At 31.6% G+C, this 16,940-nt stretch overlaps 2 protein-coding genes across 2 annotated transcripts; one reads left to right on the forward strand and one right to left on the reverse strand.

Moving 5' to 3' along the window:
* Nucleotides 1-873: 873 nt before the first annotated feature.
* LOC120124898 (nuclear pore complex protein NUP54-like) lies at nucleotides 874-4,170 on the forward strand. Its single transcript, XM_039143458.1, has 9 exons — nucleotides 874-1,474; nucleotides 1,557-1,610; nucleotides 1,865-1,924; nucleotides 2,004-2,114; nucleotides 2,860-2,925; nucleotides 2,994-3,080; nucleotides 3,337-3,438; nucleotides 3,529-3,678; nucleotides 3,865-4,170. The coding sequence occupies exons 1-9, from the start codon at nucleotides 974-976 to the stop codon at nucleotides 3,979-3,981; spliced, it is 1,248 nt and encodes a 415-aa protein (XP_038999389.1). The 5' UTR covers nucleotides 874-973; the 3' UTR covers nucleotides 3,982-4,170.
* Nucleotides 4,171-13,603: 9,433 nt separating this feature from the next.
* On the reverse strand, nucleotides 13,604-16,026 carry LOC120124970 (protein kish-like). Its single transcript, XM_039143513.1, has 4 exons — nucleotides 15,873-16,026; nucleotides 15,654-15,760; nucleotides 14,838-14,872; nucleotides 13,604-13,824 (listed from the first exon to the last, which is right to left on the reverse strand). Exons 1-4 carry the CDS (start codon nucleotides 15,873-15,875, stop codon nucleotides 13,757-13,759), a joined length of 213 nt encoding a protein of 70 aa, XP_038999444.1. The 5' UTR covers nucleotides 15,876-16,026; the 3' UTR covers nucleotides 13,604-13,756.
* Between the last annotated feature and the right edge of the window lie 914 nt (nucleotides 16,027-16,940).

Genomic DNA, 16,940 nt, shown 5'->3' on the forward strand with positions numbered 1-16,940 from the left:
ATCTCATCCTTAAACTATGACTATCGCTCTAAATTAGTCATCAATCTCTTGAGCATTTAATTTTCAGCCATTTGTTTTTACTCAACGATACTAAATCTGTATAAAACTAGAAGAGTTTTACACTGTGTAAGAGTATCCTATATTAATTTGTTTAAAAAAATAAATAAAGTTCATAGCTTGATTTAGTGATTAGGTGTCAAAAGACTCTTCTCATCAACCTAAGTGAGTCTATATATATAATAAAATTTGGTTTGTTTGATTTAAATCAGTAAAATGACATGTCATATTATTTTGGATGAAAATAATTTAATACAACAATTATAAGAAATTATTTTTTAAAAGTATTGACATGACATATGTACATTTAATATTGTCATATCAACATGTAATGTTATATTGGTTTAATGTTAATTGATTAATGATTTTTATAAAAAAAAGTTATTTTAATTTAAAATTAAATATTGAGGATCAAAATAGTTTAAAAATAAAAAATAAACCAATTATTTATTGTCTTATTGAAAAGCTAAAAATATTTTTTTGACATTATGCGTTAATGATTTTGATCTAATAAAGAAGAAATGAAATTTGGGACATTTAGGTCAGTTTATTACACTCTTAAAGAGAACTTTATTTTAATTTTTTACATTTCACAAAAAAGTGACTGGAAAAAGTAGATGTAATAAAAATAATCTAATTTAGTATCATAGAGAAGATTAACAGCCAGCCTAGGTGATTGTTCATTTTCTAACCCAAAAGGAATAATTTATAATTTATGAATAATTGGACGATCAATTTATAACTTTCTATAATTAAGAAACTCAATAAAAAAGTAATTTATTCTCAAGAACTATTTGCATGTTTTACCCTATTTTGAAAATACTCTAGTGGGAAAACTGAAGCAAAGTGTGTTCTTGAATGGCGCCTTCACCTTGAAAAAGAACTCATTAGTCTCCACAATCAAGCCGATCCAAAAATGTTCGGAGCTCAAGGTTCTACTTCCGCCTTCGGGACTCCCTCTTCCACCCCGGCGTTTGGAGCTCTTTCTTCAACACCGGCGTTTGGTACTCCGTCCTCGACACCGGCGTTTGGAACTCTGTCCTCGACACCGGCTTTTGGAACTCCTTCCTCGACACCGGCTTTTGGAACTCCTTCCTCGACACCTGCTTTTGGAACTCCTTCATCGACACCCGCGTTTGGGACTCCGTCCTCGACACCCGCGTTTGGAACTCCTTCTACACCATCTTTCGCTACAGGGTTTGGCGGCTCCTCCCTTTTCTCAACTCCTTTCTCTTCTCAAACGCAACAGCAACAGACTCCGCTGTTTCAGCAACATCAGCCGTCCATCGCTGCCCCTTCCAGTGGTTTCGGATTCCAGAATACGTTATACGCCACTCCTTTCCCCAATGCTCAATTGACAACTCAGATGTCTCCCGTCGCTCCTCTTCCCTTCTCTCTCGCCGATCGTGACATTCAAGTAATTTATCTCCTTTTTAAGTGTTAAACCCTAACCCTAGGTAGCAATTGTTTGATTCTTGATTTTTCTATTTGATTTCTAGGCGATTGTGGATGCTTACAAGGAGGAGCCTGGGAACCCTAAGTATGCTTTCAAGGTTTTGTTTTTTGTCCCAGTGCTTAGTTTTACTTTGAATTGATTTTTGATTCAAATCAAGAGGAAGAACAAGATACTGTAACCTGAAGCTACATTGTTTCTGTTTTGTGTGGTTATCTAATTCTGAGAAATGCAATATCTGGAATCATTTAATTTGATGATTTTCCTTTTCAATCCATGGAACTTGATGAAGACCCAGAATGAGGCTTTAGATGGTTTGCATGTCTATTGATTGGTAAGTTAATTTTTATGCAGCATTTGTTGTTCAGTGTAATTGACCCGCAATTCAGGGGAAAGCCAGCCGGTGTATCAGATGTGAGTTTACTACTATCATTTTTGTTGGGTTCATGGAGTTCTACTTTCACCAAGGTCGGATGATGGTTTACATTTGTAGATAATGTGGGTGGAAGCTATGGCGAAACTGGAGGGTATGGAGAGTGCTGATCGTGAAAGACTCTGGCCCCAGCTTGTTCAGGGTTTTAAGGATCTTTCACAGCGGTTGAAGGTAATAATTGCTTATATTTGGGGCATGGGGAGGAAATTTTCTTCATTGTCTTTTTAAACTATGTATTGTTATTGCTGGAAAATCTTCATCAGATATGGTCCTAGTAGCAACTGTATGGTTTTCTATAAGATTTTGAAACTGGTATGGTAACTAAATGATGCCAATTTTAGAAAGACTTGTCCTGATCTAATTACTTTATGGGAAGAATCTCATGTGCTATTGTGTGTTTGTGTTTCTAAAATGGTGGATTTTGTGTTTCAGTACCTCTGGGTGTTAGAAATGGCATGGAACCTTGAAAGTTATTGGATAAGGATAAAACAAAGAATATTTTGCAATTGAAATGGGAGAGATCTCTCCTATCAAAAAAAAAAAATCCTATCAAAAAAAGAAATGGGAGAGATCTGGCTGAACAGTGTTGTATGTTGTAAGTTTTGTTGCAAGTTTTTTTGGAAGAAAAGTAATGAATGTGGTCAAAGATACAAGAGTTAAAAGAATATTTTGCCAATTGAAATGGGAGAGATCTGGCTGAACAGTGTTGTATGTTTTAAGTTTTGTTGCTAGTTTTTTTGGAAGAAAAGTAATGAATGTGGTCAAAGATACAAGAGTTCTATGAGTACTTAAATGTACCAGAAGACTTGCTCTTACCAGTTATTATGCCTTTTCATTTTATGTCAATTATATTTGTGAGAGGAGGAGTTCTATATAGGCTGAACTATTTGACTTTTTGTTTCGCTGATTATTGCAGCTCCAAGATGACGTAATCCTTTCAGATGCTGAAAGGTTACGAATGACCCAGAGCAATGTGAAAACGGTATTCTCTATTAGTTTCAATAGGTTACTCTCCGTAGCATGCTTTTCACATTCTGTTTCTTTTGGTAGCTTCAAAGGCATTTTCAAGCTGAAACTCTTCCATGGATCGAGAGATTGAGACAAAAGGAGCAAAGCCTCCAAAGGTGCCTCTTAAGGGTGAGACAAAATTTGAATTCTTTTTTATCATAAATGATTGGCCTGAACCTAGGAGCTGATCAGAAACCTAGTTTTATAAGAAAGTTGACTGTTCATGTTTCTTTTTTACTTGATTCTATGCCCTCCCCCAACTACCAAAAATCATATAAATAAATCATGAGGAAAAAGGAAAAGAGAATGTGCTCGATACAACTGCCTTTGGAGTGCAGTCAGTGTACTTATATTGAATTTTTGTTATTGTATGATGGCCATAAAGGTGATGAGAATAGTGGAAGCATTAGAGGGTAAGGGTTGCCGTGTGCCTTTAATGAAAGGGGAAGTTGAATTGGCTGAGAAGTTGGCTACAATAACTAGACAGGCTAGTCTTCCTATCCTCTGATCCTTTACATCTGTATTTACTGCTATACTATCATCAAGATCTTTTACTGACAAACAGATGCAATAACAGTTGAAAGGATCTGGAGCAGAACTTTCTAGGAGGGTTCAAAACCTACTAGCTGAATCTCGTGTTCAAGCAAATGCTATTGGTGCCGGAGGTTCTCTTTATCTTCCAGGATCAACTAAAATACACGAGCAGAGTCTTGCTGATATGCATGAGGTATGACCGAGCAACCTATTAAGCTTTTCTGTACTCTACATCTTCCGCAGGTGGGGGAGTTATGACAAGAGCATTCATGCCATTTTGTTTTAAAGGATAATTACCTGTCATTTCGACTAACAACCATAATGTGCAATGCATCTAGACATTTGTGACTTGACCATGAATGATCTTTCTGGGAAATAGGTATTACAACAGCAAACCGAGGCCATTGCAAGGCTTGGCAACGTTTTGAAGCGAGATATCAGGGATATGGAGATAATAATGGCTGAAGACACAGATATGATGGACAATGTGAATTAGAAGGTGGATTCTTTGCCATAATGTTCTTTTACTTTAAAGTTTTGTATGTGGATTGGACAGGAATTTAAATCGGCTTTTAGACGGCTCGCTATGATATATTTATCCCATTGGTATCGGCCAGGTGACCCCAGGCCTACAAGCCTAACCTGCCTGCTTCAGGCCAAACTTGAATCAAGATTTCAGAGTTTTGAAGCTTGACCTAACCTAGAGTTATTGTTATTTCATTAGACGATACATTTTTATTTGAGAAATCATTTAAGTTTCATCTTAAAACGAGAACTGCTTTATGTTCACGTATTGGATTGGTACATTGAACGCCTCGCCGCACACTCATGCACAAAGGAGACGAACTTTTGCATATGTGGGCATCCCCTTATCTATGGGCAGTGGCAGATGCACTAAGCCTCATAGAGGTCAAGTGCATCCCATTATTTTGAAAAAGTTGTTAAATTTAGTTTAATGTGTTAAGGAAAAAAATTACAATTTTTGCACTCATTATTTAAAAAAAAAATTAAAATTTTGGATCTTCATTTTTAAATTTTTGGATCCGTCACTGTCTATGGGCCACCTAATATAACACCTATAATTCTCTATCATATAATCCAATTAAATTTGAAGTATCATTAACAATCATTAATACAAATTTCAGTCTTTAACTATCGTTTACTAATCCAATTACGACAAGTCAATTATTAGCAAACAATAAAAAGAATCAATATTTAAAATTACTCTGAATGCACTAAGATTAGTTTTAGATTGATTAAGCAAAATCAACGATAATTCCCACCACAATCATGTTTGATCTTGAACTCCAACAATAGACATTGCTTTGTTCTAGGGTTTTCTAGGGGAGATCTTGGCGGTGTTGGCATGAAATATTTTTATAAATTCGACAGACTTGACACTCCATTTGTCATTTTATTAAAATCAGACGGATTTGACCTGATCAAAACAGTATTGTCGTGGTATGATCTTATTGACCGACAACTTTGAATAACTAGGTGATAATTTGAAAAATGTTTATAAACATTAAGAGGAAACTTCTAACAAAAAAATCATTTAGGTACCGAGTAGTAAAAAATAGCTCAAGTTAATTATCCAAAAAAAAAAAAAGCTAAAGTTGACGGATGCGTTGTGATTGACAAAATATTTTTAATTGGTGTTATCTTTTGGAGCAAAATAGACAGTACTTTGTATACTTTAGAGGTACTATTGAACAAAATCATTAAATATCAAGTGGGAAAATATGCAAACATTAGGGTCCAGTAAACCAAGTAAAAATAGATATCTTTCTATGGCTCATTATCGATTATCCTAATATTATTGAGACCCAATTAGCTAATATCATGATGTAAGAATTTATGTTAGGGGTGAATTTGAACTTATCAAATTGTAAGGGGACGAAAACAAATTTTGAATAAAAACACATAGAAAAAAAATTAAAATATACGATAATTTTATATTTTTAGGGGAGACTGAGATGTTCTAATCAAATACAACCCGAAGATCAATGAACCAATGCATCACACGGGACCACCAGAGTGGCTAACAAAAAAAAATTACTTTTGAAAACAATTAAAATTGTAATTTAATTTATAGTTATCCGTAACAAAAATAAAATAAAAGCATAGTGGTTAAGTTTACAAAATACGGGAGCCTCCAAAATACATTCCAAATAAGTTTAACAATTATTTCAAAATACATTTACGACTTGAATACAAATAGGTCCATATATAATACATGTCCTCAAAATATACTCAAGACGTACTCAAAAGCTTATGCCGGTCTGGAATGCGGACTACACTTTACGCTCCTCGGATGCTCTTCCTAACCTGCACACGAAACAAATTTTGAACGTTGAGCTCACAAACTCAACGCTACACTAATAACCAAACTATACTACATGCGTCCTCTATATGCACGTGTTGGTAAACATAATTTTTTTAGCACACGAAGATGCTAAGCTAAACATACATACAAAGATGGGCAACATGGTGTGGTCGGAGGGTTTCACTACATCTCATAATCACACATCCCTCTAGCCTATCTAGGGTGAGATCCGAAATTTCTACATCGGAAACTTTCACCCGACCAATCAACTCCTTATGAATATTCGGGACATCTACGCCCAGTCGGTAAAAAAGTGCCTTGTGCACTAATTGAGACTTGTCCAGATATTTCTAACAAACGAACGTTCACCATGCTACTATAGTGTCTCGGGTGTCCTGGGCATTTCCCGAGTTTCATACAATGGTTACTTTTAAATGATTCATTATTTTAGATCGTTTCTAGATGTAATTAAAATTATTAACGTTGTTCTCACTTGAAGTATTATTTGGGGAAGTTTAAATGGCCTTCGAATTGCCCTACCCAGACTCTTAAATTCAAGAGGACTTTTTACCAAATTTAGGGCAATAGTATCGATACTCTTAGTTGGAGTATTAGTACTGGTATACTAGGGTATCGATACTTCCTTTAATATCAGTACCATTTTTGGTTTCGATGTATTAGAAATTTCCTAGGTATTAACACTCCTAGTTGTAGTATCGATACTTCTGTATGAAAGTATCGATACTCCTCTGAGTATCGATACTAAAAATAGATTCGATGTTTTAAAAAAATACCCAGGTACTGATACTCCTTCTGAGGGTATCGATACTCTACCCTCAGTATCGATACTCCCATGAGTATCGATACCAAATTTGGCTACTGGAATGTGCTAAGAACACCCGGTATCGATACCCCTCCTATGAGTACCGAGACCCAACCTTCAGTACTGATACTTGATGAGTATCGATGCTTCTAACTTAAAACTAGGGATGTAAAAAGCTGACCCGACCTGCAAAACTGACTGAAACCTACTGTAGTCAAAACTGTTTGTGACCCGAGTGGTGGTGATCCGAAATTGATTCGAGTCCAAACTAGTGTTGTTTTGAACCCGAGCTGGACCTGGAAATTGTGAATATGAACTCGACATGTATCCGATCTGAGAACGACCTGAAACCGAATTGAACTGATAGTATGATAATCGAACCCGACCTGCATCCGAATGATATGAACCCGAACCTGAGATTAACTTAGTAAATAATTAGTATTATCTGACCTGTTATGAACTTGACCTGTTATGAAGCTGACCTGTAATTGACTCAACCTGTAAATGATCTAACTTGTTATTGAACTGATCTGATATTTATCTGACTTGATATTTACTTGACTTATAAGTTACACTTGATGAAGTTGTGAGATTTTGAAATTATAATAAACTATTTTACTTATAAGTTACAATTGTAGTTGTAAGATTTTGATGAATATGTGAGATTTTGAATTTGTAATAAACTATGATAATTAATATGATTACATTTTAAAAATTCAAACAAATTATTAGTTATGGTAATTAAATTAATAAATTTACTTTCTATATTAATTATAATCTTTATATTATAAATCTTAATAATAATAAATTATTTAATTTCATTAAATAATTTATTTATTTATTTAACATTATCTTACTAGATTATATAAAATTAATTTAAATATTTATAAGTTTCATTTATTTTTATGTAATAATTAATTAATAATTTAAATATAATTTAACTTAAAATTTTAAAATATATATAAAATATGAATTTATTTGAGACTAAAAATTTAAATTTTAAAAGAAAGATTGTTTTTGGGAGGGAAAATTGATTTTTGGAGGAAAAATTGATTAAAAGAAATATTTTTTAAGGAAAATTTGATTAAAAGAAAGAACGTTTTTTCGGAGAGAAAATTAATTTGTTGGGAATTTAAAAGTGGTAATTGGTGGGATTAGTTTTAGCGTCCGATAAAATGTTTTGGGTTAATTAGGCTCGCGCCCCTCCAACAATTATTTTCTATTTTGTTATTTGATTTTTGATTTCGGTCACTTCAGTCATGGTTTAATTGTAAAATTCAATTTAGTAATGTATACATTCTAATTCTAGTCATTAAATGTGAATGTTAATTTTAGAATCTTTTATTTTAGTCACTTATGTTTATATATATATATACTTATGTATATATGCTTATATATACTTATGTATATATGTTTATATATATTTGTGTACATACATAATACATATATACTGTTAAAACATGCTTTATAATATTTTGATATAACAAATTAAGGGTAAAATATTTTTGGACTTAATTGAATTTATTCAAAGTTTTCAAAAATAATTCAAAGTCCATTAGCTTAAAATTTGAGCAAAAAATGTTTTTCACGTAAGTAGTACCGATACTGTTCTTAAAGTATCGCTACTATATGAACAATACCGATATTGTTCATGTGGTATCGATACCAAAGGCAAGAGTAGTATCAATACTCTCTAGGTAGTACAAATACTACCAGTGTTTTCCAAATAGCTCAAATTCCAGAATACAAAATAGGTACCGATACCCATAGGGATACCGATACTACTGATACTACTTTACATAAGAGTATCAATACCGTTAGGCCTAATGGCTAGTAACAACTAGTTTTATTTAAATATTACAAAGTTAGTATCAATATTCCCTGTAGGGGTACCGATTGTCCTCTGTTCTGTGCAGTTTTATTTTGCACAAAATTTCATCCCCAATGGCTAGAAACGACCACAAACACATTCCAACATATAAAAACAAGTTGAGGACACTTGAAGAAGGTTTAGAACACCTATCCAAGCATTCATACACAAGAGAAGAACTTTTCACTCTTTGTTTCCTTTCTCTTGTAAAAAGTTATGTTTTTGTGAGCTTTAAATTGTAAACACCCTACCTTATAGAGGTTTTTTTGTTTACTTTCTTTTCCTTTTTGTAAAAGAGGTTTTGGTTCTATCTTAGCCATTGAAAAGATAGGGAGTTGTAAATGTTATCTCTTTGTCCTTGAAAAAGAAAGAACAAATTAGTGAATTTGTTGGAAAAATCCTAAGCGAGGAACTTAGGTAGCGGATGCAAACTTTGGTTGAGAAAGTCGAACCACTATAAATCGTTGTACAACAATTTTTCTATCTCTTTTTACTCCTTACTCCATAAATTATCGAAAAGTCAATTCACCCCTCTTGAAAAATATCATTCGGTTGTTAATTAAACTTCTTCGAATCCGAACACACACACACACACACACACACACACACACATATATATATATATATATATATATATATATTAAACTTATATTCATACTTATGTATATACATCATACATATGTACATATATCATTGATTAATGATAAGTGTGTATATATATATATATTGTAATACAAATGGGTTAATATTAATAAAATGAACTTATATATATATATATACCTAATTGTATATTGGGCTTATAAATGTGTTTGATAAGTATTGGGTTATATATTTGTAATGCAAATGGGCTTATATTAATAAAGTTAACTTGGATTTATTTATAAAAATATATATAAATAAGTATATTATATATATATATTATAAGTATAACTGATGCATAAGTATAATGTACATTATATATACATGTATCATAACATTCATCATATATATATTATAGTTCTTTTAATTTGATCCTTGAATGTTGTTTAATTTATTGAAATTATAATTTGTAATTTCATGTTTAATCAATTTAACCCTTAAGATTATATTATAAAATCCAAAAACTAATAAACTTTTGTTCCTCAACTTTTGAAATGAATGCAATTCAGTCCATTTTTATATTAATTTCAGCTTCACATGTTACAATCATTTCAATTTGATCCATATATATATTGTTTAATTTATTTAAATCTTAACTTGTAATTTCATATTTGTTTAATATAGTCCTTAAAATTATATTTGTATATGAAATTGACCCATACTTATTTATATTTTTATAATTTACTTCAAAACCAATAAATCAAATAATTAACTTCATTTTAAATTCTATAAATTATTTCATAATCTCCAAACCCTTTAAACTTTTTTCACCATCTTTTTAAATGAATTCAATTTTGTCCATTTTTATATTAATTTCAACTTAACACTTTATAATTATTGCAGTTTGATCCCTCATCCTTGCATGTTGTTTAATTTATTTAATTTCTTCTTTGTAATTTCATGTTTATTTAATTTAGTCCTTAAAATTATTATTTTTATTAAAATTAATTCATAATTATTTATATTTGTTTTGTAATTTACTCCAAATCATATACAATTAGAAATTACAATTTTTTTGTTCATGAAAGATGAAAATAATTAACCCAAAAATGACCGACCTGAACTCAATCTGTACCCCGTAAGATCAGACTTGAATTTATTTTTGACTTAGTTATATGTACTCTTTTCTTTCGCCTAGGATTAGGAAGGTTTTTAACGATGCATATAATCAAATTGGCAGTTAATTTTGATCTAATAAAAAATTTCTCGCCTATAAAAAATGTGCAAATAGATATTAACATAAAAACATAAATATTTAAATCAATATAATATAACAAACAATATGATAATTAGTCAAATCAATAAACCTAACTACCCATCATCCTCAATTTCATATGCAATCAAGCCCTTTCAAGTTAAACCACAAGAACATGAATTTCTTTCTCTCTTTTTTTTTGAGTTGCACATGAACATGAATTTCACTTAATTAATTACAGACTATTCTTTGAATATCTAATCCTAGAATCAAGGTGTAACATATAAATTCTTTAAAAACATGAATGTCATTCTTGGTGGGCAATCTATAAATTCCTATGTAAATTGCAATGAGGTTTTAGATATGACATGGCCTTAGACTGGGAGAACCACCGTTAATAACTTTTTGTAAACAAAAAAAGAAGAAGATGGTTTTCGAAATAATGGTTTAATGAAATGTTTAATATTATTATTCATTTGAACTAACTTCTAAGATTTTTGTAAAGTATAATTAAAATAAAAATAAAAGAGTTAACTTTTCAAATTTTATAAATAGATGCATGAAGATTAATTATAAATTATAAAAATTGTTAAAAGTCACATTGATTATTTGATAAATCTTCTCCCATAGGAGGACAAATAAACCGGTAGGAAGACAAATAAATTGGAAGGCATAACATTTTTATAATTATCATTGTTATTATATGTAGATATTGACATCACATTGGAAAACTATATACATATCCTTGAAATACCTAACTAAAGTCAAATGTTCAACATCCCCTAAAAACACATGAATATTATTGACTCTCTGTTTAAAAGCTTGACAATTTTGATTAATGGAACTTGAAAAATATAATGATAAAAACTTGATATCAATATTTTTTTTTAAAAAATATTATGATAGAAACTTGATACCAGCCCTTTTTTTAAATAAAAAAAGATACAAACTTAATTAAAGACAAAAACTTGAGGAATTTATTTTATTCAGAATAAGATATATATAATTTCCTCAGCCTTATAATATCAGTCAACTTGTTTTTATTATTGTTATACCAAACATTTATATTATCAATATAGTACATATAACACTTGTATTCATACTCTAGTCTCCCTCGAGCCCTTTGCATCTCTTCCTTCGAGTCAAACATTATGAGAATGAAAAATTAGTCCTGTAAACGAATCTAACGGTAAACCATTCGTGAACCGTTTGACTGGAAGTTCGTTTATTTATTAAATGAACAAACATGAACATGATTTTGTGTTTTTTTTAATTAAATGAACGAACACGAACAGAGGGCCCGTTCGTTCATTTACGTTCGTGAACGTTCGGTAATTTGTTCGTTTATGTTCATTTATGTTCGTTCGTTTATGTTCATTTACTTTCATTTGTGTATGTTCGTTCATTTATGTTCATTTATGTTGTAGCAAAATGACAATATTATATTTGTTGAGCTTCCTTGAGGAATGAAGATGAATGAATTGGTATAACTTCGTTAATTTAGTATATTTTTCTTTTGTTATAACTTATTTAATTTAATATAATTTCATTTGTTTGGTTCTGATTAGGATGAATGATGAATTGACGATTGTTCATGAATGCAACTTGAAGTTTGTTGAAGACGTTTGGATTTTAAGAACATCGTTTTGTTGAACACTTTAAGACTTTAACTTTATTATTTTTCATGTAGCTTATTATTATTTATGCATGTTTTTGCCGTACTCGAACAAATTAACTATGAAGTTGCAACTTATACTAACGAATTTTATGTGATTATTGGTGTTGTGGTTTATGTTCATTTATGTTCGTTTGTTTTCTTCATTTATGTTTGTTTATGTTCATTTATTATGTTTGTTTATATTCGTTTATTGTGTTCATTCACATCCATCAGTTTATGTTCGTTCATTTGTGTTCGTTTATCATTTAAATGAACGAATATGAACGAACACGAACAAACTACATTCTTTAACGAACGGAAACGAACAAGATTTTTTTTTCGTTTATGTTCGTGTTCGTTCATTTGTTTGGTTAAAGTTAAACAAACAAACATAAACATACCCCGTTCGTGTTCATTTGGTTCATTTACCGGCCTAATGAAAATATATGGGCTCGAGCTTCATCATTGGTTTTCCTTTATTCCGTAGAGCAGGGTTATGGATCGTTACCATAGTCCTGGAGTATAACATGTTATTCCCGTTTTTTCCCCAATAGGACAGCCTGGAAAAAATTGCGGTATTTTCTACAGTGCATAGAACTCGTCACGTCGAGGTGACGAGTTTCAATAAAAAATATTTTTTATTCAATTTTTTTACCTTGATATGTTAAAAGTTTAATAAAAAAATTATATTTTATTGAAACTCATCGCCTCGAGGTGACGAGTTCCAACTTCACTGTAGCATTTATCGCATTCTTCAAAATAAAAACCGCCCTAATGAGCTAAATAAGAAACCCGGATGCCTAATGGGTAAAAAAAACATGTTATTCCAGGTGTGATTGTTGTGTTTGATTGTTGTTTTGATGTGCTTCACAGAATGATCGGATGCCTGTGAAATTTGCTTAGCGGTGGTGTTCGTGGCTACAGCCTGCAGTTGTGTATTTCTTCACCCTAGTTGAGTATTCTTTTATTTCATTTAATTCTAGGAAAGATTTTAATGAAGCTCTTAAGTTTTGATTAATGAATTTAAATTTTCAAGCAAAAAAAATGATCGAAAAATAATAAAAGAGCCATATTGAGAATTTCACTATAATATAAGGGCCAAAATTTTGTTCCCATGCTTTTAGACTATACTTGAATCATAATCTTAGCTGCCGATATTGCTTGCTCTTGTGTTCAGAAATCCATGTTCATAATATATCCATTCTAATCTTGCCATCTGCAATCATTTTCCTCCGCACAGAATTTGTTATTTTTTAATAGTTTGAGCTCACTACAAGATAACATTTGTTCAAAAATTTCTTAACCAATCGACAATGAACTCACAGACAAATTACAATGCTGCTACTCAAACCCGGGACCCCTCGGGAGAACAATAGTCCCTTTTACCATTGAGGTCACTCAATGAGTTCAGAATATGTTCATCTAAATAGAAGTGAACTGAAATTATAATCGGCAATGGTCAATGGAAGGGTTTCAGTAAAACAGTTAGAAGATTAAGGAAGACAAATAGGTTCGAGTGATAGACTATAAACGAAAAGGAAACGAATTAGGCAATTGCATGTAATGTTAGAAGACAATATGAACGGAAAAATAATCAATAAGCAACAGTCAGCCAAAGAATACTAAGGTACTTTTGAAATAAGTTTTTATAGAGTTTTTCCAACAGTGTTATCAAAACTCTTTCCATCAACAAGAGGCACATTTGCTCACATGGCAAAGACTGGATCCGTCTTCCGAACAACATGACGGCGTGCTCCTTGTTCAGAAAAATATTATTGAGACACCCATTGTGAAGCAACCTACAGCCACCCAGGGACTTAACCGTTCACCTGATTCAAGAAATATACTAGTTAGTCCCCACAGTTGTAATGCATTGCTAATAAAAGGGTAACAGCGAATAAGTTAGGTTTTTCTTCCGTAACCGACATTCCAAAATGGTTCCACTAAAGTTCCATATCATTTTGATTCACTAATTGAATCCAAAATATATGTCGAAATATTATATGGTTGGAACACAAACTACTAAAAAGAACACTTGTGTTGCAACTTTACTAATATAATTGTCAGGAAATGTAAAATATATCTTTGTTTTTGCAGAAATTGTGAGGTATAAATGAGATATTTGGCGGCCAAACATTGACATTAACATGCGCATTTGCACATACATACTCTTGAAATATAATGGCAAGCTGCAACTGCAATCCTGTGAGATAAATAGCACAAGAGACAACTTATCTCATAATGGATTTCCAGCAAATAAAATCTCATATCAACTGTTATAACAATCATTGTTCATTCAACACCAATTGAAGCAGTAAACTCAAAAGTCAATGGCATTTTAGCTGGTATAAACAACTAAATCTCATATCAACTGCAACCCTATTAGATTAATAACAGAAGAGACAACTTCTCTCATTACATATTTCCAGCAAATATCAACTGTTATAACAATCATCGTCCATTCAACACCAATTGAAGCAGTAAACTCAAAAGTCAATGACATTTTAGTTGGTATAAACAACTACTATCTGGATGGAGCATCAGACTCATATTCTTAAAGTTAAAATAACTGATCTAAACCCCAATTTCAAAATATCATCGCAGTCCAATTCCAACTCAGGAGTTTATGAATTTTTAAATCTAAAATAAAGCACAAGCTCACTATGCTATGTAGTTACTTTATATAAAAATGATAGATCTAAATTTTGTCTCATTTCCAGCATCGTTTTAGATTCACATTATATGTCCAGAGAAGATTCACAAGGGGGATAATAGAAGCATGACTATTCCATATTTTTAATAAGATCAGAAAAATGTAAACCAAGCAGAAAAGGAGACCTACCTATTCTGGCTGCCTTCCAAAAGAAACCACGAAACCTGTCATAAAAGCATATATCATGTTAGCTCCAATTCTCACCACTTCCTACAAATGAATTGTGATGTCAAAGCAGAGCCTATAAATGCTCGACATATAAACAGCACCATAAACCAATAAAGATACAAAAGAGAAAAGAAGAGGACCAAGATTAACCGGAGTCATGCAACAATATCATTGTGACTATATTTGCTGCCTTGCATTAGCATCCAAAACAATAAATTTAATTTGCAAAATTACATCAATATCAAGACCTAAGATGAAGTAATTTTGAATGTTCAAAAACGAGAGAAGGCAAAAATCCAAAAATAGACTAGATAGAGATCATCTGTTTTCCTTTCTCTTTCTCTTTTAATTTCTTTTATGCAACTGTTGGTTATAATATCAACTGCCCCAACATTCCCATCTCAAATACTTTTAGTTCAAATGTAGCTATTTCAAATTACAAAGCTAAAACATCCGTACAAACTCCAAGAAAAAAACTGCATGATGTAAACACATAAACCTAGGCTATAATAGCAACCGCCCCAACATCCACAGTCTCGAAATCTTCCAGCTCAAAGGTAGTCATTTCAAATTACAAAGTTAAAATAGCTATAGAAACGCTATGAAACTGACTAAATGATTATGCCAAGCCACAAATCTAGCATTCAATTACCAAAATCAGTATTCATTAAACAAAATGTAAGCTCAAATCAACTACAGATATAGTAACGAGAACTATTCAACAACAATGGAAGAAATAAAAAGGAAGAAAATTATAAAGAGAGCGAGAGGATGTACCCAGTTCTCTGTTCAAGAATTGCTGGAAATTGCATCTTCAAGTAAGTGCAGGTGCAGATGCCCAAAAGAACAACCGTTAAGAATGAATGGAAATTGAAGAGTGCCGACTGAAATCACACATCATAAATATGTCAACTTCCTACTGATTTCGAAAAATTTAGAGCAAGAAGAAAGCGATCTCCCAGAATGGGGAAATTAGAAAGTTAGGGTTGTTCTTACCATGGTTTTGAGATCCTCCTTGGATTGATTGATTGATTGATTTTCCCACTTCAAATGCCCAATAGGAAAAACAAAATGGGCTTTGGATCGAAATCAAAATAGAATTTGTATAGAAAGACAGAGGAGGTACGGATTTTGATGTTACTGAATATTCGGAAATTTTGGAAGTTATAATTTGAGCAAGAAGTCAAAACCAGGCAGAAGCTTGAACTACTTCATCCAACGAAACATGTTGCGCCACGTCAAATCCATTTTTCCTTTAAAATTTAAATATATAAAAAGTGTAAATTAAAATTTAACCAGTCAACTTTATTCTCACTCCTTTTTTGATCATTAAAGTATAAAAATTTTCAATTTACTCATTAATATTTTTTTATTTCTATTTTAATTGTTCGGGTGTTAAATCATAAATAGAAGGGTGACATGATAATCAAATATCTTGTTGTTGCTTTTTATTTATATGTAATTCATGTGTCATTCGTGTCATTTTCTTTTTTTATTTTACTTTCTCCTTCCAAATATGAAAGTTTTATAATTTCATCTTTGTCTTACGTCGGCGCTACAATTAGGCATCTTCTTTGCACTCAAAATATTCTATGAACTCATGCCATTGTTGCCTACGACTCTAACAATTTAAATTTTTACCTAGACCACTTTAAAACCCATTCTCCAACACAAAACTCATAAAACCCCAAACCACTTTTAGAGACAGAACACAGTGAAGAATAGTGGGGGCCATGGCCCCCCAATTTTGAAAAATTATAATTTTGGCCCATAAATTTAAAAAAATTAATTTGAACCCATAAAATTTTTAGGAATTCATATTAAGCTATAAAAGTTTTTAATATTCTTAATTAAACCCTTCCCATAAGTTTTAAAAATTCTTATTAAGTCTCTCAAAATTTCAAAAATTTTAGTTAGACCTCACTTTTTTTGAAAAAAATGTAAATTGAATCATTCAATCTTTTTGAAATTTTTTAATTTTAACCTTTAAAGTTTTTAAAGTTTTAAGTTGCCCCCAACTCTATCACCAAGTTCCGCCACTGACCACTTTGATCTATAATAGCC

The sequence above is a fragment of the Hibiscus syriacus genome, unplaced genomic scaffold, assembly GCF_006381635.1.
Source record: "Hibiscus syriacus cultivar Baekdansim isolate YM2019G1 unplaced genomic scaffold, ASM638163v2 tig00110429_pilon, whole genome shotgun sequence".
In the NCBI taxonomy this organism is placed as follows: domain Eukaryota; kingdom Viridiplantae; phylum Streptophyta; class Magnoliopsida; order Malvales; family Malvaceae; genus Hibiscus; species Hibiscus syriacus.

Coding starts and splice junctions, on each gene's coding strand:
- LOC120124898 (XM_039143458.1), top strand. CDS start 974: ATGTTCGGAGCTCAAGGTTCTACTTCCGCCTTCGGGACTCCCTCTTCC. Junction 1,611..1,864: donor ACCCTAAGTATGCTTTCAAG/GTTTTGTTTTTT, acceptor ATTTTTATGCAG/CATTTGTTGTTCAGTGTAAT. Junction 3,081..3,336: donor TCCAAAGGTGCCTCTTAAGG/GTGAGACAAAAT, acceptor ATGGCCATAAAG/GTGATGAGAATAGTGGAAGC.
- LOC120124970 (XM_039143513.1), bottom strand. Junction 14,873..15,653: donor ATTCTTGAACAGAGAACTGG/GTACATCCTCTC, acceptor CTTTTATGACAG/GTTTCGTGGTTTCTTTTGGA. Junction 13,825..14,837: donor TTGGAAGGCAGCCAGAATAG/GTAGGTCTCCTT, acceptor TTCTTGAATCAG/GTGAACGGTTAAGTCCCTGG.